The 23473-nt window shown below is 36.8% G+C and overlaps 1 protein-coding gene across 1 annotated transcript in view; it reads left to right on the forward strand.

The window, feature by feature from the left end:
• PHLDB2 (pleckstrin homology like domain family B member 2) overlaps positions 1 to 23473 on the forward strand; it is a 1258236-nt gene that overhangs the window by 867622 nt on the left and 367141 nt on the right. Inside the window, exons 8-9 of the mRNA XM_044072445.1 lie at positions 8469 to 8579; positions 9174 to 9263. Coding sequence (XP_043928380.1) covers positions 8469 to 8579; positions 9174 to 9263 — 201 coding nt within the window. The remainder of the gene's footprint in view (positions 1 to 8468; positions 8580 to 9173; positions 9264 to 23473) is intronic.

The raw sequence follows: 23473 nt of genomic DNA on the forward strand, positions 1-23473 counted from the left end.
GATGCTATGTCTTTTATCTGGAAGATGATGGTCTGTAAGGCAATGCTTCTCTTCCTCTGCTTCCCAGGATCTTTCACAAGATCATGGGATACGCATGCAAAATCTTGCTGGTGACTCTCTATTGGCCCAGGCAGCACTGGTTCCCCTCTTTTCTTTCACCTGGTCAGTAGTAATCATCACAAGCTACCTCACAGGGATCATCTTACACAAGAGAAGGGGTTTCTCATTTACCTTCACTTGTCCATCCTTCAAAAAACTGTTTGGGTGTTAGGGTTTTGAATTCTATCAGGTTCCGGTTTTCTGAGGACATGTTTCAGATTTTGCAAGAGGTCAGAAAACCCACTACTGATAAACCTATGGTGCTTAATGGAAGAGATTTTCTATTTGATGTCTCAAGCATGACTAGGACCATTTTTCTGTGGAGGTCCCTATGGTCCTTTCTTATTTGTGTGAATGGCTCAATACTACGTTGGCATATTCTTATGTCAAAGCTCATTTGTCAAGAATTCTTGCATGTCTGCATTTGAGTCCAGCTTTGGCTTCTAGTTTTGAATTCAAGCTTCTTAAAAAGCATCCTCCATATCTTGCCCTCAATAAATCATATTCCTCCCTATTGGGACTTAAATTGTCCTCATGGAAAATTGACTTAGTCTCTTTTTGAGCCTGCTTTTGCTTCTTCCCTGCAGCATTGTACTTGGAAGATTAAATTGTTGGTGGATCTCATGTCTGCCAGGAGAGTTTCGGAACTCCATGCCCTCTTGATGGTTCCTCATTTTTTGATCTTTTACAAAAGGATAGGGTGTCTTTTCATACTATTTCTTCTTTCATGCCCAGTGTGGTTAATGGTTTGTCCTTGAGTTAGTCTACTCATCTTCTCCTGTTTTCCTCCTCTGTTAGTGAGAATGTACTACACACCTTGGATTTACATAGACAGCTCAGGTATTACTTGGATAGCACAAAATGTATCAGACAATCTGAACAACTTTTTGTTTCCTTTCATGAGAGGAAAATGGGATTGACGGTGTTTATTTATTTATTTAATTTACTTTCCATTTTTTTTTACTGGGAATGTTCGACTGTGCATAAATGACCTATTTACAGTGGAGGCCCGAGGAGAAAAGCTCCACAATATATATAACACAAGTTCAAAGATACATTGATGCACTTGTACAATATTTGAACAATAGTTAATGTAAGTTACATAATGTAGGTTACATAAAGGAAAAAGTGTCAAGATAAATCAGATAGCAGTAAAAAAAAATATTAAGCAAATCTTTATAATATTAGTCGATAGAAATTGATAAGCAAATAAGGAAAGTGGTAAATAGCACAGAAGACGAATAGCAACTGATGCATTAGGGGGCAGCTGGTTTAATGAAGGAAAAAAGAGGGGACGGTATAGTAAGCGAGGAGAAAAAGAACTATATAAAGATCATGACTGGTCCGGCTTACAGCAGGAACAAAGCCATGTGTTACTTAGATTTGAATTTGGATGGGTTGCTAGTGCTGAGTATGTTCTGTGTCATAATGTTCCAAGCTTTTGGTATATAAGGAATCTCTGTGAGTATTAATTTGATTTAGTAACTTTCACAAGTATTTTTTGGAGGATCTTAGATTTCTACTGTTGGAGTAGGGTTGAACTAGGTGACTAATGACTGGACAGTTATCTGGGTGATACAGGGTAGAGTGAACTAGTGTTAGTTGATTAAAGGTTAGAAGGTTAGGTAGCTTATCCAGTTTAGTTGGTGTAGAGCTTTGCAGTGATGAGATTTTGCTGGGTGGTTAGAAGCGAATCTTGCTTTGTTACAGCAGCATTCAGGTTCATTTAAGTCACATTTTCTTAAGTTTGTAAATATCGGTGAGGCATATGAGTGTGTTGATAGTAGGTGTGTTCTATAAAAATGGCTTGTCTGGTGGAATAAGTTAGAAAGGGGTTGACTGTGTATAGTGAAACTAGCTTGAATTGGACCTTCTTAGGTAGATGTCGAAATCTATGTCAGTGGTGACCCCCAGCAGCTTAATCTAATTTACTGGTTCAGTGATAGTATTATTTGATGAGTAGATGGTAAACAGGGGAGGGTGATTAGTTTTTATTTTCTAGTGGAGAAGAGTATTAGCTTTGTTTTGCTGGAGTTCAGAATAAGTTGGGAGTTAAAGAGGTATTTTTCAGTGTTCAGAAGAGATTGCTGTTTTTTTGCTGGAGAACTGAAAGAGAGGGAGCACAGCATGTGAGGGAGGAGTCATCAGCATATTGAACTATTGTTGCATGTTGAGTGGCTGTACACAGTTTGTGAATATGGTGAAGAGAAGAGGACCAAGTAAAGGCACTTGAGTTATGCCCATGGAGACAGCTAAGAGTAAAGAAAGTTAATTTTACCACTTGGCTACCTTCTGAGGGTCAGTTAGGTAACTGATATACCAGGCAAGGGTGGATTGGGAGAGGTAAGGGAGGCTAGCTCTTTGATAAGTTTTTGATGTGAAATTGTGTTGAAGGCCATGGATAAGTCAAAGAAGATAGGAGAGGTGAGTAGACCATTGTTTTTGTGTTGGTTGACTGTGTTTATGAAACTGACTAAGGCTACTGTTGTACTGTATTTAGGATGAAAGCTATGTTGAGTTGTGGATAGAAGGTTCAAAGATGGTCAAGTAGTATTTTAGCTACGGGTGAGAGGATAGCTATAGGCCTATAATGAGAGAAATCAGTAGAGGTGATGGTTGGGTTAATTAGTGGGGATGTGGGGTATGCAATGATGTCTGCAGCAAGTTTGAGGTATTTCTTTAGCAGTTGGTCAGCAGCAAGGGATGAAGGTTTGAGTTTAGCTAGGAGTTTTTTTTTATGTTATGAGTTAGTATAGGACTAAAGTGGAAGAAATCAAGGTTTGTTTCCAGTTCTGCAGGGATTGATAAATGAGAATTGGTATAATTTTTTTCATCAAGATAGTACTGAGTTAATTGCGAGTATCACTATTGTTAGTGGAGTTAGTTTTGGATAGGCTTGGGTAGTGGAATGTCTGGGTTTACACAATAGGTTGATAGCTCCCCAGAATTTTTTAGGGTTATTTTGGTACCTTTGTTGGATTGTTGTATAGTGTTGTTTTTTATCATGTTTAATTTGTTTTTTATTTGGTTGCAAATTTTGTGGTAGCTTTGAAGGGTTGCTTGGTTCTTGGTGATCTGGTGATGGTGCCATGCTATAACTTTCTGTTTAAGTATCATTCTAGTGTCAGCAGTAAGCCAAGAGGTGGGTCTAGCTTTTATGCGTATCCTCCTAAGGGGGGCCAGGCTTTTTAGTATGGTGAGGAATTTATCACTGAAACACTGAACTACTAGGTTTAGGTGGAGGTGTTTTGGGGGAGATCTGGTGAAGTGTAATAAAGGTTTCAGGAACAAAGTTTCATCTTAGTAGGTAGGTGGGCAAGTGATCACTTAGGCAGTCTGGATGACAGCTGGAATGATAACAGTTGGAGATTGTATTTGTAAGAGCCCGGTCTAGGATGTATTGTTTATTACTGTGTGTATTGAATCTGGTTGGATTTTGTATTTACTGAGTGAAACCATGGAGGTTAATAAAGTTAGAGGGATTATTGGAGGAGTATGTAAGCCAGTCTAAGTTGAAGTCTCCCATTATGATGGTTTCCTGATTTAGTGTTGAGGATTACCAGCTAAGGAAGTCTTCAGTAGTAGTTGGATTATTGCCTGGGGGGATGTAGAGGGCTATAATAATAATGATGTACTTGTTAGGGTTTATTTGAAGGCAGGTAATCAGTATTTCTACATTTGATAAGTCGGGGGGGGGGTGATATCTTAGACTTTCAAGTTTGAGATTACTTTTGTATTATATTGCGATGCCACCACCACATTTATGGGTCATATCTCATCTTTGGATATTATAGCCTTGGGTTAAGATCTCATGATCTTGGATGTGTGGTTTTAGCCATGTTTCTGTTAAGATGGAAATATCTTTTAAGTATTGATCAATGGTTGCATGAAATTCATGGATTTTAAGTAGGCTTCTAAAGTTTGTGTTTAGTATTAAAACATCAGAGGTACTAAGTTGCAAATTTGTTTGTGTTAGAAGAGCATGGTGTGCTCAGAGGGCTGACATTATATTTATGGGATGGAGGAAGTAGGTTCGGATGTATGTCTCCGCATAATATAACTTGGGTAGTTGTGGTGGGTTTAGGAACATGAGTTTTCTAAGTAGTCTTAAGACTTTATTAGATGGGTTTGGATTGTATTTTGAGTCAAAATGTTTAAATGAGAAAAGTTTGGTAATGGAGTTGTTGAATAGTTGAGGTGAAATGGTAAGGTTGATGAGTGGGGTTGGGAGGTGTATACTGGTTGGGATGGTTGGAGAGTGGATAATTGTGGTGTGTTGTTTTTGGTAGGATGTTGAAAAGTAGGCAGATATAAGTAAGGTCATTAATGTAGTGAGGTGAAGTAACATGATGTCAGACAGTTGTCTAGTTTATAGGAGGTGTTATTAGTGTATTATCTTAGGAAATTGTAAGTAGTTAGGTTTGGGTTAGATTTGATTTAGAATCCGGTTAATTAATAAAGTATCAAAATGAGTAACTAATTATTTGATTGAAATGAACTTACTGGATGAGATTGGAAGTGGGTGTGTAAGTGGATGAATTTAAATCTAGGGATAGAGAAGGTAGTTGGGAATTGGGAGTAAGGTAGGGGAGCAGAGTGAGCCCAAGCTGAGCGAGGGCGAATGGAGCGATAAGTGCTAGTCAGAGGTAAGGAATGGAAACGAGAAACAGTCAGTAGGATTACCCTGCAGTTTTTGTTTTTCTTGTTATTCTTTTTCAGTCAGATACTACAAGGATAGTTATATTTTATATGTTGTTTAAAATTATATTCAGTGCTGCTAGGACTTTACATGATGGAGAAATTGTGGATATTAATGAGGTAACCTAGAAAAATGGGGGGGGGGCACACTTTCCTTGCTACTGACTATGGCGAGCATTACTATTTGAAAAATTACTAGACCAAAAAGACATAAGCAACAGTGTCCCTAACAGTTCTTAGTTTCAGGTTTTAAGCCCTTAATCAGAGTAGCTAGACTTGTGTGGCCAACAGAGCCAGTATGTAGTCTCAATTCTGATTGCTTGGTTGCCGGGATTAGAAGTTAACAAAGAGGGAGGCAAAACTAATGAAAAAAAAGAATGAGATTATATGAGGAGATATCAGAAAATTAAGTGATGAAAGTAGTACTTAAGTGAAAAAATAGTTAATATTAGGAGCCTTATGGAAGAAAGAGAAAACTCAAAGGAATAAGAAAAAAGTCACAATAAAAAAATGTAAGCAGTAGATGACAAAACTAAATCAAAGCAACAGTTAAACTACATTAGTTGTCAGGGAATACAGCAGTAAATCTATAACCCTGTAAAATTATCTAGTTGAGTACAGTGCTAGTTGTTATAGTGGAGTATACTTGGTAAGTGTACAGCATAGATAAGATGTTTCTGTGGATAACTAGCATTAATAGAGCGTACTAGGAAAAAAAAAGCAGGAACAAGCATAGGTATTCTAATGGTATTTCTGTTTAGTGTGGTAGGACCAAGACTAATTAAAACTAATGAAATAGAAAGATACTATGCTAATCACCTTGCAAATTGTCCAAAACATACAGAGGGTAAGAAAAAAAAAGCTATGCAATCACTATCGTACATATACTTTTTCGTTTCCTGTGATGAAAAGAGGTATTCGAGCTGAAGCGGACTGCTATAATTGTAGTGGGGGAAGAATCTCCGCTAACAATGCATTTTGGCAAGCTTAATTGTTTGTACAAATATCAAATGATTAGTATCTCATATCGACTTCAGCAGATAATCAAAAAATTATGGTTGCTGTTGCTGAAATCATGCTAGTATAATTGCAGTGGGGGAGGGGACTCAGCTAACAATACATCTTGGCAAGCTTACTTATTTAGAAAACAACCAGATGACCAGATTCTCAGGAACATATAATGACTTCTGCAGATAGGAATAAAAACAACAGGCAAAATGAAATCATTTAATGAAAATGTAAGTTTAAGTTGATAAATGAACACTTGTAGCCAAGCGTAGGATATGAAAGGTTGAGGCAACACGGAAGGTTAGGCTGGTTAGTTGGAGGGGTCAATATCAGTTAATGAGAAGTGCAACAAATATCTAGTAACAAATGAGGCTTGGCTAGAGCCAGTCAAAGCTAAGGAATGGAAACGAGAAACAGTCAGTAGGATTATCGTGCAGTATTTGTTTCTTTTGTTATTCTTTTTCAGTCAGATACTACAAGGATAGTTATATTTTATTTGTTGTTTAAAAATATATTCACTGCTGCTAGGACTTTACATGAGGGGGAAATTGTGGATATTAATGAGCTAACCTTGGGAAATGGGGAGGGGGGGTATCTTCTTGCTGCTGACCTTTGTGGTGATCTTTGCTATTTGAAGAATTACCAGACCAAAAAGGCATACACAGTAGTGCCTTTAACAATTCTAAGTTTCTGGTTTCAAGTCCTTAATGAGTGTAATTGGAATTTTGTGGTGAACTGAGCAAGTGGGGAGTCCAATTTTGATTGCTTGGTTTCCAGGATTTGAAGTTAATATAGTGGTAGGCAAAAAGCCAAGCACAGGACATGAAGGGTTGAGGTAGCAAGGAAGGTTTGGAAAAAAAAATTCCTCCTGGATCAATAAGGCCATTTGTTTTTGTTATTCTTTTCATGACAAGCAGCATTCCTCTTCTGTTTGTACTCATTCTGCCATGGTAGTTACCTCTTCTGGTCCTTTTTTCAGTGATCTGGATACTAGATCCATCTTGAAAGCTGCTACTTGGTCTTCTGCCCATACTTTTACCAAGCATTATAAGTTAGATATTATTTACAAAGACAGGGCAGGATTTGCCAGGGCTATACTTCATGTGTTTGTGGAAGGCTGTTTGCCCTCCTCTTTTCATATGTTACAGTAAATTTTTTACTCTCTCAAGTATAAAGAATACTGCAGCATTGATAAGGAAGGACAAAGTACAGTAGTGCAAGATCTTAATGTAACAGCAGACGTCCTAAATTTCACTTTTGCAATATTTGGTCCCTCCCATTTGCCCCTTTTTATTTTTCTGTTGCCCTACTACTAACTGAGGGGTCCTTATCTCCTTCTGCTTCCCTTCCTGGAGGAGCAGGTTATTTTTTTCCTTGGGGTTGCTCTGCTTCTACTGGGGCACGACAGTTCTGAGGTTTAGGTGTCCATACATCACATGTGCATCTTATGCCTTTTGGTAAAGAAATACATCAGCTATATGATGCTGGGAAGGTATAAAGGCTGGCTGGACATTAGACAACAGTGAGAAGTAGGACATCTATTGTTATGTTGAGGTCGTATACTACTGTACTTTTCTTTTTTCATGTTGAAAACATTATAACACAGCCATATGTAGAAGTATCGTCAAGATCTTGAAACAGCATGAAATAATTAGTCTTCAACCACATTTTCTGAGCATGAGAAAAGATGGTTAAAATTTTTGTTATGCGGATTTTGGTACCTGAATTGATTTGAGAGGTCTGAGATTTTTATGAGATGTGGGGAGCACTGGTCTCCAGTGACAGGTCAGTACATGGGCTTACTTCATGGTCTTTGACAGAATTTTTCTCTGTATCTAACTTGCCAGCTATAATAATGCAATAGTAAAATATTTAGACTGGAGCTCAACTCATCAGTAAGTTTCATTTATTTCTAAAATGAACATTAACACTAATATCAAGATCACTGCAAGAATGAAATAAAATAGTAGTAGTATTAGTTGACTTTCATCATGAATTATATATTAGTATATTCTCAGCTGTCTTATAGTTTGTAACCATGTCTCTCTTTCTGCCAGTACATGGCCTCCTCACTGTGGTAAGGTAAGATGTTACTTATGATTCAGGAAAATGAGCATAAGTGAGTTCACAGATGCATTACTAATGAGCACAAGTTATGAAAACTGAAAAAAATTTACAGTGTACATCAGCAAAGATTCAGTAGTTTTAGTTTTATTATTATTATATTTTTGCATGGACTTTTAAATGTTGGAAATGTAAAAGAAATACTGAGCTAAGCTTTGTTGTGTGAACATTTTATTATACCTGAAGGTAGAACAAATGGCAGAATTTTTATTTGATGCAATAGTTATTAAATGACAGGTAAAGATGTTGGCACCAGTTAAATATGGTCATTATTATATAAGTATGTTAACACTAGTGAGAGAGCTTCTTCAGTTAGACAGTCGTCAACAATGATATCCTTACTTTGCTTTCAATAAACAGAAATATACTGATTTTCAAGCTAAGAACCTGATGTTGCATGCAACATTAGAAAGAGACTATTCTTAACATATAAAAAAAGCTTTAATAATTTATTCCCTCATCTGTCCTGTCATTCACAGTGTGATTTATGAAACAGGAGGACTGAAGAATGGGACTCATCTGTTAAGTTTGTCTTTCAGGAAAAGATTTCAGCCCTAAAACGACAGGCCAGTCAAACTGTGCAGCAGTCTCAGAGGGAGAGGGAACATTTTCTGAAAGAGAAAAATAACCTGATAGTTATGCTTCAAAGGGTAAGTACTGAATACACTGCAAATCTGATGCAATATATAACATTTTAAGAAGATGATTGGGAACCTGCTTGTAAAGGATACAGTTGATAACAACACCATAGCGCAATGACAACATTGCCCTTTTTTGTTATGGTTAACAAATCTTTTTCATTTATTGTCATTTGTGTTGGCCCTGGCATCATAGTTTCTAAGGTAGGTTTACTTTACTATATAGTGCATAGCCCCCTTTTGGCTAAAGAATATCTCATAATTGTGAAAAATATAGGACCGTGCAGTTAGCAAAAAAGAAGGTACTTGTGTGCCTTCCCTAGGCAGGAGTGACTGCTCTTATCATTTCATATATGTAATATTATTTACAAGGCTTTGTTTTTTTCTGCCTTTTATTTGCAGAAACATTAAGTATGAATTTTCTGAATGGAGACTGCATGTTAACCGTAATAAGTGCAAAGTGAAACCATGACAAAGAAACATTAATGAGACTTGTCCATTTACAAATCAATTACATTTTTATTGTTCAAGTCTTCAAAAATAATTCATGGTGATTTAATTATTTGTTTTTAAAAGTTATCTGTTGTGTTATGATGTTTCCAACAGGAAAAAGAACACTTAATCAATTTAGAAAAGCGATACTCCGAGCTTACAGGAGGAAAAGGTTTTACAATTAGTCCTAGCAGCCTAAAAGAGGTAAATACTGGTATTCATTTTTCTCCAGAGGATTATTTTTCCATAACTATTTTAAGAAAAAAAACACAGTTTCAACAGAAATGAGTGTTTATTAAAATATGATCTCTCTGACAATCACTCTGATATTCTCACTGAAATGCATTGCAATATGAAACAGTGGTACAGTGATACTAGACCATAGAAGTAGGTGTGTATGTGTTTTTGTGTGTGTGTGTGTGTTTTTTATATATATATATATATATATATATATATATATATATATATATATATAGTGTGTATAGACTACATATAGAGATAGGTATATATAGATATAGCTACAGTGGATATAAAAAAGTTTACACACCCCTGTTAAAATGCCAGGTTTTTGTGATATAAAAAAATGAGACCACAATAAATAATTTCAAAACTTTTCCCATCTTTAATGTGACCTATAACCTGTACAATTCAATTGAAAAACAAAGAAATCTGTTACGGGAAACATATAAAAAATAAAAAAACATACAATAAGCAGGTTGCATAAGTGTGCACACCCTTAAACTAATACTTCATTGAAGCACCTTTTGATTTAGTTAGAGCATTCAGTCTTCTTGGGTAGGAGTCTATCAGCATGGCACATCTTGACTTGGCAATATTTGCCTACTCTTCCTTGCAAAAGCACTCCAAATCTGTCAGATTGCAAGGGCATCTCTTGTGCACAGCCCTCTTCAGGTCACACCACACATTTTCTATTGGATTTAGGTCTGGGCTCTGGCTGGGCCATTCCAAAACTTTAATTTTCTTCTGGTGAAGCCATTCTTTGGTTGATTTGGATTTATGCTTGGGGTCATTGTCATGTTGGAATGTGAAATTCCTCTTTATCTTCAGCTTTCTAGCAGATGCCTGAAGGTTTTGGGTTAAAAGTGATTGGTATTTGGAACTTTTCATAATTCCCTCCACCTTGACTAAAGCCCCAGTTCCAGCTGAAGAAAAGCATCCCCAAAGCACGATACTGCCACCACCATGCTTCACCGATGGGGTGGTGTTCTTTTGGTGATGCAACGTGTTGTTTTTGAGCCAAATGTACCTTTTAGAATTGTGGCCAAAAAGTTCAACCTAGGTCTCATCAGACCATAATACATTTTTCCACATGCTTTTGGGAGACTTGATGTATTGTTTTGGAAATTTTATCCAGGCCTGGATGTTTTTCTGTGCAAGAAAAGGCTTCCGTCTTGCAACCCTACCCCACAGCCCAGACATATGGAGAATATGAGAGATTGTTGTCACATGTAGTACACAAGCAGTACTTGCCAGAAATTCCTGCAACTCCTTCAGTGTTGCTGTAGGTCTGTTGGCAGCTTCTCTGCCCAGTTTTTATCTTGTCTTTTCATCAATTTTGGAGGGACGTCCTGTTCTTTGCAAATGTCACTATTGTCCCATATTTTCTCCACTTTTGATGACTGTCTTCACTGAGTTCCATGGTATATCCAGTGCTGTGGAAAATTTTTTGTACCCTTCTCCTGACTGATGTCATTCAACAATGAGATCCCTTTCATGCTTTGTAAGCTGTCTGCGAACCATGGCTTTTTCTGTAGCAGACAACTGAGTAAATGTCAAGCAAATCTTACTAGGACAGCTGAACTTTATTTGGGGTTAATCAGAGTCTCTTTAATTGATGGCAGGTGTATACCCAAGAAGACTGAATGCTGTAATTAAATCAAAAGGTGCTTCAACAAAGTATTAGTTTAAGGGTGTGCACACTTATGCAACCAGCTTATTGTACGTTTTAAATATTTTATATTTATCTTCCTAACAGATTTGTTTTTCAATTGAATTGCACAGGTTATAGGTCACATTAAAGGTGGGAAAATTTTGAAATGATTTATTGTGGTCTCATATTTTATATCACAAAAACCTGGCATTTTAACAGGGGCATGTAAACTTTTTATATCCACTGTCTATAAATATGTGTGTGTGTGTGTGTGTGTGCATGTGTGTGTGTGTGTGTGTGTGTGTGTGTGTGTGTGTGTGTGTGTGTGTTGACAAATATGTATATATCATTGATGAACTGATGGCAGATGATTTTTGAGAAGCAGTTAACTTTAATTCAAGATTAAGTAAGCGTTTTAAAAATTACAGTTCTGAGTACTTTGTAAAATTAATATCACATATGACACAAGACACAATTGTATGTCTGCTGGAGTAGAAGTATCTTTGCCACAGTGAGTAATATGGTAAAGCAATGCCTTAAATGAGGAGAGGAGGGGATCATCTGCCTCAGAAACCTTTCAGATTGAAAAAATATTTTAATGAAAAGTGGGAGTATGGGTTTCTAAAACTCTTGCATTCAGCCAGTCTTCTTCTTCTTCTTTCAGCTGCTCCCGTTAGGGGTCGCCACAGCAGATCAACTGTTTCCATTTCTTCCTGTCCTCTGCATCTTGCTCTGTCACACCAACTACCTGCATGTCCTCTCTCACCACATCCATAAACCTTATCTTTGGCCTTCCTTTTTTCCTGTTACCTGGCAGCTTCATCCATAGCATCTTTTTCCCAATATACTCTGCATCCCTCCTCAGCACATGTCCAAACCAATGTAATCTTGCCTCTCTGGCTATGTTTCCAAACCTTCCAACCTGGGTTGACCCTCTAATATACTTATTCCTAATCCTGTCCATCCTCGTCACACCCAGTGAAAATCGTAACATCTTCAACTCTGCCACGTCAAGCTCTGACTCCTGTCTTTTTGTCACTGCCACTGTCTCCAACCTGTATAACATAGCTGGTCTCACTACCCTCTTGTAGACCTTCCCTTTCACTCTTACTGGTAATCGTCTGTCTCAAATCACTCCTGACACTCTTCTCCACCCCCTCCATCCTGCCTGTACTCTCTTCTTCACCTCTCTTCCACACTCACCATTACTCTGAACTATTGATCCCAAGTATTTAAACTCATCCACCTTCGCCACCTCTACTCCTTGCATCCTCACCATTCCTCTATCCTCCCTCTCATTCACACACATATATACTGTCTTAGTCCTGCTGACCTTCATTCCTCTTCTCTCTAGAGCATATCTCCTCCTCTCCAGGGTCTCCTCCACCTGTTCCCTACTCTCAGTACAGATCACAATGCCATCTGCAAACATCATAGTCCACGGGGACTCCTGTTTGATCTCGTCTGTCAACCTGTTCATCACCATTGCAAATAAGAAAGGGCTCAGAGCTGATCCTTGATGTAATCCCACCTCCACCTTAAACGCATCCATCACTCCCACGGCAGACCTCACCGCTGTCACACTACCCTCGTACATATCCTGTACCACTCTTACATACTTCTCTGACACTCCCGACTTCCTCATACAATACCACAACTCCTCTCTAGGCACCCTGTCATATGCTTTCTCTAAATCCACAAAGACACAATGCATCTCCTTCTGACCTTCTCTTTACTTCTCCATCAAAACTCTCAGAGCAAACATCGCATCTGTAGTGCTCTTTCCTGGCATGAAACCATACTGCTGATCACTAATCATCACCTCCCTTCTTAACCTAGCTTCCACTACTCTTTTCCATAACTTCATGCTGTGACTGATCAGTTTAATCCCTCTGTAGTTACTACAGCTCTACACAATCACCCTTATTCTTAAAAATCGGTACCAAAACACTTTATCTCCATTCCTCATGCATCTTCTCACTTTCCAAGATTTCATTAAACAATCTAGTTAAAAACTCCACTGCCATTTCACCTAAACACCTCCATGCTTCCACAGGTATGTCATCTGGACCAACAGCTTTTCCGTTCTTCATCCTCTTCATAGCTATCCTTACTTCCTCCTTGCTAATCCACTGCACTTCATGATTCACTATCCGCACATCATCCAACCTTCTCTCCCTCTCATTCTCTTCATTCATCAACCGCTCAAAGTACTCTTTCCATCTGCTCAATACACTCTCCTCACTTGTGAGTACATTTCCCTCATTATCCTTTATCACCCTTACCTGCTGCACATCTTTACTAGCTCGGTCCCTGTGTCTAGCCAATCGGTACAGGTCCTTTTCTTCCTCCTTAGTGTCCAGCCTTTTATACAACTCTTCATATGCCTTATCCTTAGCCTTCACCACCTCTCTCTTTGCCATGCACCTCATCTCCTTATACTCTTGTCTACTTTCTTCATCTCTTTGACAATCCCACTTCTTCTTTGCCAACCTCTTTCTCTGTATACTCTCCTGTACTACTTCATTCCACCACCAGGTCTCCTTGTCCTCCTTCCTCTTTCCAGATGTCACACCAAGCACCCTTCTAGCCATCTCTCTTACTAGCTCTGCTGTAGTTACCCAGCTATTCAGTAACTCTTCACTGACACCCAGTGCCTGTCTTAACTCTTCCCTGAACATCACCTCACAATTACCCTTTTTCAGTTTCCACCATTTGATCCTTGGTGCTGCCCTCACACTCATCCTCCTCTTCTTGATCACCAATGTCATCCTACAAACCACCATCCTGTGCTGCCTAACTACACTTTCCCCTGCCACCATTTTACAGTCTCCAATCTCCTTCAGATTGGCCCTTCTACATAAGATATAATCTACCTGTGTGCATCTTCCTCCACTCTTGTATGTCACCCTATGCTCCTCCCTCTTGTTAAAATACGTATTCATCACAGCCATGTCCATCCTTTTCACAAAATCCACTACCATCTGACCTTCTGCATTCCTTTGCTTAACACCATACCTACCCATCACTTCCTCATCCCCTCTGTTCCCTTCACCAACATGCCCATTGAAATCTGCTCCAATCACCAGTCTCTCACCCTTGGGTACATGCATCACCACTTCATCCAACTCACTCCAAAATTTTTCTTTCTCATCCATCGCACACCCAACTTGTGGAGCATATGCACTGACAACATTCATCATTATACCATCAATTTCCAGCTTCATAAACATCACTCTATCCGAAACTCTTTTCACCTCCAAAACACTCTTAGCATACTGTTCCTTCAGAATAATGCCTATGCCATTTCTCCTCCCAGCCACACCATGATAAAAAAAATTGAAACCACCTCCGATACACCTAGCCTTGCTCCCCTTCCATCTGGTCTCTTGCACACACAATATACCAACCATCCTTCGGTTCATCATATCAGCTAGCTCCCTCCCTATACCAGTCATACTGCCAACATTCAAAGTTCCGACACTCACTATCACAGTCCTAGCCTTTACCTGCCTTCGGGCATGCCTTCCGCCTCTTCTTCTCCTTCGGCCAACAGTAGCCCAATTTCCACCAGTACCATGGTGGCGGTCATTGTTAACCTGGGCCTCAACTGATCCGGTATGAATTTCTGTACAGTTTTCCGCATATATGATGTGGCAAAGTTTTACACCGGATGCCCTTCCTGACGCAGCCCTCCCCATTTATCTGGGCTTGGGACCGACACAAAGAAATGCACTGGCTTGTGCATCCACAGTGGCTGGGTTACTTGCATTCAGCCAGTAACTAAAGTGAATAAATCGTTATCCATTGAGGTTTCAGATAGGAAACATACAGGTAGTATAAAAAGTGGTATTTTTAACGGTAATTTTTTTATGCTTCATGTCTCATCTTTCACTATTCTTAAGAACTATGTACAGTTTTAATTATCTGTAACACAGATCCCATCAGCTTGAAGATGTTAAGAAAAATATAGTACTAAATAGATTTTAAATATAGTATCTGATGTCATAGTTCTTTTCTGAATGGTCACTTATTATTCATTGTCAATCACAAGATCACATGCTTAGGTTTCAATCTTTACTGCTTTTTAGTTTGTATCCTGTCACTCAACTTGCATACTAAGATGCGTGAATAATTAAAATATATATTATGTTTGTTGAAATAAAAATATAGTCAACATTTTCAGACATATTATAGGATATTATTAGCACAGTCAACACAAATTATGTGATTGTGCTTTCCAAAAAAGTGTGTGTGTGTGTGTGTGTGTGTGTGTGTGTGTGTGTGTGTGTGTGTCTGTGTGTGTGTGTCTGTCTGTCTGTCTGTTTCTTTGGTAATAAATGATGTGGGTTTCCAGGTATCTGTGCCAGTACATGATGTGGTGCAAAAGATGGTTAAGAAAGTATTATAATGCTTCTGCTTGATTAATGTTAAAAGCCTGTCAAACATAAGCTAGTGTCAAGTTAGTTAAAGGCTTATCAAAGAACAGTATTCAGAGACGTTGTTTTCATGCTTTAGTTGTTAGAATAAGTCACTGTATATGTCAGTCAGTCTACAGGTAGCACACTTGCCTTTGTTGTATGAAGATCAGAAGGCTGTGACTTCTATACTCACACCAGGTGCTTGGACTTGTTTTCCCATTATTGATGCTGCAGTGCAGTATAATAGGGGCTCTGCAGTCAAAATGTGCCGTCCTTCAGATGACATGTTAAACCATGTTTTCATGTGCTTGGGCTGGTGGTAGCTCAGTCAGCTGTAAAATAATTAATTATCAAAACTAAAAGGGGGATTTCCCTATTGCCTTGGGCAAATCGCTCCTAATCAGGATTCAGTATAAGTAGAAATCGGTTACAGGCTTAGTCAGACAGACAGACTTCAGTCAACAAAGCTTAAAACAAAAAATAGTCCTTCTGGAGCTCTGCATAATTCCCAAAGTTTGTAGTATTCATATGTGGTTGAGTTGTGGGTGGTCCACGGTGATAAAGAGCAAGACAGATGTTGCATTGTCGGGTAATGGTTGATGTTTCTTCTTCAGGCCTGAACAACCTTGTGGTGAAGATAATTAAGTGAAGGGAGTATGTTGTGTGTGAAGTCTCCAACATGGCAGGTGCAGGGTTGGGTTGATTATTATAAAAAAAATGTATACGTGTTTTTTTAGTTATGTGACATTTGCTTAAACAGTGATGGCCTGACATAAGTACCTTATGATAATGTATGTTTTCAGGCTGTCACTTACAATGTCAACGATACGACAAGACAAACAAAATAAAAGAAATGTCATAAGTGCTTTTGTCCACTTACAAATAAAATGTAATCTACTTTATCAGATGCATGTCTTTATTATTTAGTTAGAAATTTTTAATTAAAATGTCAGAATTTGTAATGTGTTATTTATATTTTGTAAGTTTATTATTTGTTAATGGTTAAAAACTTTGTCTGAACTAAGCTTTTTTGCAAATACATTTTGTTAATAAAGGTGAATGTTGTATTGAGGGAATTAGGGGAGGTGCAGGTGATGTCATTTTATTGTTTTAGGATTTAATTGGTACAGCAAAAGCCTTTATTCCTGCAAACTTTTGAAACTATTTTACATCTGATGAAGTTCACATTTTATTTGTATGTGGAAGAAAATGCTTATGTCATTTTTCCCTTGTTTTTACTCTTTCTGATAATAAAAATTAGTTGTATATCTAGGAGCTAGCAGTGTCTTCTCTTTAACCATAACTCTTTTTCTTTTATGTCACTTACAATGTGTTGTGACCAAGGTCATAAGATGCAAGATGAAGTGAATCAAGGAACATAGTGGAGCCATATATCTACCCCTTCCATTTATTTGGAAGCTGAATACAATCTCTAATTGTCAAATGCTCTTCCCTATTTTCTATCTCACCAGCTGCTTTTCAGAATAAGGAATCACTGCCAGCTTGGTATCTCCTTGTCCACCTTTCATTTCTTTCCACAGCTGTCTGACAGTAGAATTAGTATATATTAGTAAAAGGACTGCAGGAGAATGTGTGCCAGTTACAAAAGAAAAGTTTTAGGCATTTACTTCTTCAAGAGGCATAGTAGACTTTGTGTAAAGGTTAAGGTCTCCAACTTATAGATAAAAGCTAAAGGGTTTGATTTTGACCTTGGGGTATTGGCTATGTTTAAAATGGCCCTTCAGGACATTTAGTCTAGTATTCATTTACGAATCTATGAATATATATATATATATACATATATATATATATATATACAGATTTATATACAGATTTATCTGAGTAAAGGTGGCTGTATCACATGTTTATTTTTGTGTTCGCTTGTCTTCGAAAACAGTGAATCCAAGTGTTCTTAAAAGTGTAACCTATCACTATAGTTAAGGGTCAATCTGTTACAGTTGTATTATTTATGGTATCGGCTGGACAGTATGTCATGGATAGTGGAAAAAGAAACTTAAGTGGCTAACCTAGTGGTCATCAAATAAGTAAATTTGCCAAGGCATAGCTAATAAGGTAAGGTAAGGTAGAGAATAGTAGACTAGGATAGTGGAAGCTTACCATTGTGCTATCAGTGCTTTACTAATGTACAAGCAGGAATGTTTGACATTATTGGAAGAATATCCTTACACTTTGTCTACTGTAGAGTAATTGAACTGGTAAACTGTGGCACAAGATGTTCTATTAGTTACACTAAAAGGTGTTTTTAACAACCAGACATCTTTGCATTTGCCACTTGTTATTGCTAGTTTCAGTGCAGACGAATTGTGTTACTGTAAAGGAACAACAACAAATCTGATTTGGTAGATGAATGGTTAGCATTAGCAGGATTTGTCAATTAATTATTTTGTATGTTTCTTGCAGTATGTCCAAATCTTGTCCTATAACAAAAAAATGTTTCAGTGTTGCTGTTTTTCACTTAATTGAGATAAGCGTTACAAAAATAATTTTGCATCCTTCATTGTATGGTATTGCATTTTCTGAGCCTTTAGTAGTTAATATAGGTGTATGTGCCGTAGTTGTGATAGTTGATTTCATATAACTATTGGCACATGCAACTGTTATATTTCTGTTACTTCAGACAAAAAATACATTGTCCTAATATAAAAATAAGCATTTTTGGTTATTTTCATACATCTGTTCAGTAAATTATAGACTTTTCAAGATCTCAGTATGCCTGACAGTACAGTAGCAATCTGGTCTAAATAAAATGTATTTTTCCACAATTTCTATAGGTTTGAACTCATTGCAGCATTAAAACATGTTTTTAAGAAAAAGCTATGTATAACAGTAAATGGTACTGCTAAGATAACATAGTGTGCCAAGGAAAAGTATATTTCAGTCCAAAAGCTGACACCAGAAAAAAAAAAAAAAAAATCAGTGTGTCGAAGCCTTCAGAATTATGATGCGTTGTATTGGTGCATGGTTATTGACCCATGTACATTTTCATACATGAAGACTACTGTCAAAACATTCTAAATTAAAACTAATGTAAAGTCATGGGCAGAAACAGCTGTGCACATGTGGAAGACAAGCATAATGATGGAGTTCACACTAAATGAACTTTCAGTACAGCACAGTTTCTGAGAGCCTTGCCCTTAAGTTTTCCAGATAGTATTGAAGTAGTGTTTAGACACTCAAATTTGATGTCACTGAATCGATATGTTGTAGAATATATTCTGATATGAGGCACTTTGACTATAGACGCTCTAGTGCAGCATTAGAATGCCTTTGTCATCTTGCTGGTGTAGGAGAGGGGATGTTACCATCAGTCCATATCTGCACTAGCTGATTGAGCTTTTAGAGACTGTGAAAAGCTCAAGGTAGCGCTCAATGACAAATGTCTCTTTTTATCTAAATGGAGCTATACCGTATACATTTTTCTGGTCAGTTCCACCCTTAGTTGTAGGGACAGAATATATAACCATCATTTTTGTAGTAAAGTTCTTGAATAATGAGGTCAAGAATCTCGGCTTAAGTATTTTTCCATACCGTTGTACCAAACATGGCATATCTTCTTCTTCTTGTTTTCCATTCATTCATTCATTCAGTCATTTGAGGTTTCCATAAATTATGACACAGTAAGTAACATTTGCAAATATATCCAGACCATCAGCATACATTTGTCGTGTATGCTTATTTAAAAAGGCTTAGCATTTCTAATGCAGTTAGATGCTTGTCATGATGTCTCATTTTCATCAGTAACTTTGTAATGTTGTTTTTACCTTTAGTGTCATTACAACATATGTATAAAACTGAGTCTGTTTAATATTCATTCTGTTCAATAATGCCATCCTCTTATTTCCTTTTATAATTTTACTGGTTTTAGTCTAGACCTGTCAACTATCCTTGTTTTGGCGGAATGATCCTATTCTCAGCCCTGATTTACCCTTACCTGTGATATACCCATTTTATGAGGTATGTCCCTATTTCAGACAATTTTGTGAATTCAGCCTCACCATATAAAATATTTGAAGTTGTTTAGTACACACAAAACCCCAATACATGACCAGTGTACTAGTGGCACAAACAATTTCAAGAAAATGACGCTCATCTTACATCTGTATTTGTTGGAAGCAAAAATAAATGACCTTGTGTGGTACAATTTTACCATACAGCTCATTAAAGTATACAGATTTTACACTGACCCCCTGAAAATGTGCTTATATTTTTCCATAATGTTTGTCACTATCACACAGTCCTATTGGAATGGGGAAGAATTGCATGCTATATTGTATTTATATTTCATTCTAATTAGATGTCCAGATGTTTGTATGGATGTACCTACATTTCAATGACCTTTGTACCCTCTTTCAATACCTGCAGATTGAGAAGTATGTTTTTGTCCCATTCAGTGTCATGAATCTGCAGAACATTAAATATACTTTGTCTTATATGACTTTCAATTCTCAGACTGTATTCCCTGATTCTTTCAATATTAAAAAAATAATAATGTAGGTATTTTTCCCTGATTCCCATTCCTATTCTTTACTGTTGCCATTTTTCTTAATGCATTTATTGTATTTGCATTTAAAACCTTAAAATGTATAGTCAAATCAGACACATGGGCCACCTTTAGCTTTGCCCATAAGTGAATTTCAAATAAAGGGGAAGGCCAGGTTTAATGATGCGGTAATAATGAATACTGACATGCTGTATAAGAAAATATACTGACTGAAGTAGCTTTTAATTAAATAGTTGCTTAAACTTTTGTCATCTTAATTGTTCCTCATAGTTCTTCTACTTCATGCAGCATTTATAAACAGACTGCCCACTGATTATCCTAAGAAATAAACATCTATCTTTTAGAATTATACTGTAGACAAAACAGACTGTCTTGTCAGAAGTCGTAAAAAGGTATGTAGTGCTTATCACACATGAGCAAGATCTAAACTCACAAGTAAGAAATGACACAGGTGTCAATTAAAACACATCATATTGTATACCATGCATGCAATAACGCCCAACAATGTGTGTGTTACTGTGTAAATAACACCCACCCAGGGGTGTTCTGAGGCCTGATACCACAGACGGAGAGCCTCTACACCCATGTAATGGGGTTATTTACACACTAACACACACCCTGGAGGGCAATATTGCACTCTTTACCTTTATAATGTTGGTGGCAGGAATGTCGAACCCACTTCCGCAAACACCAAGCTGTGACTTCACAAAATCTCGAATACCGAATTTCCGAACTGCAAAATCTCACCCCCTTTTTGACCCATGTTAGCACTTGTTTATAGGTGTGGCACAGTCGGAAATTTTGAAATTCAAGGTTTTTTCGAACTTTTAAAGTTTTTGCAGTTCTGGTTTTGTGGAAACGGTTCAGTGATGTGGCCATTCGGTAATACGTAATCGACATTATAAAGGCAAACTTTATTGCACTTAGAAAATGGGTTGTCAGTAACTTGTTGTCAGTGACTTATGTTTTACTTATTTATATATTTTTATTATATGATTATTATATTTTAGATGTAAAATATTTCTTCCACCTAATGTTTCAAACTTGCTGTAGTATATGTAAATGGTGTTGGAGGAAGTAATTTACATCTGAAATATAAAACTTTCAAAAAGTCTCGATGTTTACATTATGTTTAGTCCCTTACATATCAAATTTATGATTTATTGGCAGTCATTGAGGATCGAAGTCAATTAATAATGACATACATTTGAGTTTCAGGCAGTATTTCTTTTATAAACTGCATACTAAATCAAATCCTTTTATTCTAGCAACTTTCTAATTTTATATCAGCAATGTTTAAAAATCTGTTCTATTTTTCATCCTTTGTTCCCCCATTCCTGTCAGCCTCTAAGCTCAAGAAGTCTGGACAAATTACAAATAATGGGGGACAAAGGTCTAACATTAGGGAAATATTTTAAATATCACTGTTATAAAATTCTAAAGTTGATATAATAAGAGGATTTGTGTTGGCATGCATTTCTTAATTGATAAGAAGTCTAAAACTTAAAAGTGTGTTAACATTTGCTGACTTCAATCATGTACAATTTGCCAGAAAACTATAAATATTAAGAAAAATAACTCTATAAATAGTAGGCAAAAACCTGGAAGTTCTATAAAAATCTGGACAGTGGAGAGGTATGGTTCCACATTATTTTATGCTTTATCCAGATTTTTTGAGTTAAGAGGTTGAGAGGTATGCATACTTTTTAACTGCTGCTGTCATGCTGTCACAGGTAGATTGCTGTCCCATCTTTCTCTCTTTCACAGACAGACACACACACACACATACACACACACACACACACACACACACACACACACACACACACACACACACACACACACACAAACACACACACACACTTTTCTTTCTTTTTTTTTTAATGTTTCCTTTAATTTTACACTCCCTAAACAGCAAAAGGGCTGAGCAGTAATCCCTTATGTGTCCGTTGGAAGCACCTCCTGAAATGGTTGCATTCACAATGTTTTATTAGACTTTAGAAATACTAAGGTTGAGGCAGTATAGAGTATTATTTTTAAAATATATATAACAGCTTTAGAACCATTGATAATTGTAGAATTGATAACTATATATACTAAATAAATAAATTATGAAGCAAGGAGCATGCAATCTAATATAGCAGAAAGAGACAGTGTGCAAGTTACAAAGACGTTTTTATCCTGAAAATCAGGAATCTGTTTAGCCCATAAATCTCCCCACAAAATTTGGAATAAATGTACCCAAGTACATTTTCAGTCTATAAAACATTTCAAACTTCCCATATTAAACGTAAAACATTATGCATTTTGTAACTGAAGTAAAATGTGCAATTGAGATTTCAGATTTAATCTCCAAGTTGTGAGAACTTCAAATGTACATACAGTAGTAATAGTCTTATCCTTTTTATTCATGAACATTTTGCATGATAAAATATTGCCTGTTACATTTACTTATAATTCATGAAATAACTGGTGCCATAGTTTCCTAACAAATTGACTATATCAAAAAATAGGTAACACTCCAAAATCATTGTTGTCACAGGCTTTATGAACAGCAGAGCATATGGAAAGTAAGTGGCCAGTTTGGAAGGAGTTATGCATGCATTATATGAGGTCATAACCTTTTTATGTGACAAAGAGGTTTATTTTACGGAAGACCAGATTTTATGCCATACATTTTGTTTAGTGAATGAGTAGTTATACCCTAAATATCAGAATGAGGAAGAGCCTAATTAAATTTAATCTTGCAGCATAGAAAGAGACAATAGTTTTCTGTAAAGAGAAGCATGTATTAGGTAATATAAATTATGTTGTTCTTATTTATCTACACTCTTAAAAATCAAATGTCTACTTCAGTGTGATGCATTCAGCATTTACAGTGACAATACATCCACTTTAAAGCTGTGAGGAAGTTAACTTTAAATTTAAAGAGTATGTTATGAAAATTAGTAGGAAATACTTGGTGTCTTCAGAATGACCACATGATTGGTTACATTGAAGAATAAAAATGTCTTCATTCATATATATATATATATATATATATATATATATATATATATATATATATATAAAAGTATTATAAAATAAGTTTTAAAATATGGGGCTAGCTTTTTTTCATGTTGTGGTGAATGATATAAAGGGTCTTCAATAATTGCAGAGGATGTTTACTAACTGTATTACGCAAGTACATTAAGATATGAAGAGCACCTATAGACATTTAATTTATACTCATGACATTATAGAGTGCTAAGGGTAGACATAATCTGAGTAAATAAATGTTTGTGGAACCCTGTTTTGTAACGTGATTTGGGTATTTTTTTACTAATCATAAAAGAACCTCCAGGAGTAATGATCTGCTGGTTAAAGTGTCCAGATACGTAAAATCTAAAGCAAGGAATCTCTCTAAATTTACAAATGAGAAAGGATGGTATAAGTTTTCTTTAGAGGTTAGGCAAGCAGAGAATATGAACATATTTATGAAACTTCTGGGTGATTTTTATGGGAGATGTGACAACCCTCCTCTGGGCCAATGACCAAAGAGCTTCAGTTCTCACCATGACACCTGTGGGGAATATTCGCT

Source organism: Protopterus annectens, chromosome 5.part0, assembly GCF_019279795.1.
Source record: "Protopterus annectens isolate FY-2018-M chromosome 5.part0, PAN1.0, whole genome shotgun sequence".
NCBI lineage: Eukaryota > Metazoa > Chordata > Ceratodontiformes > Protopteridae > Protopterus > Protopterus annectens.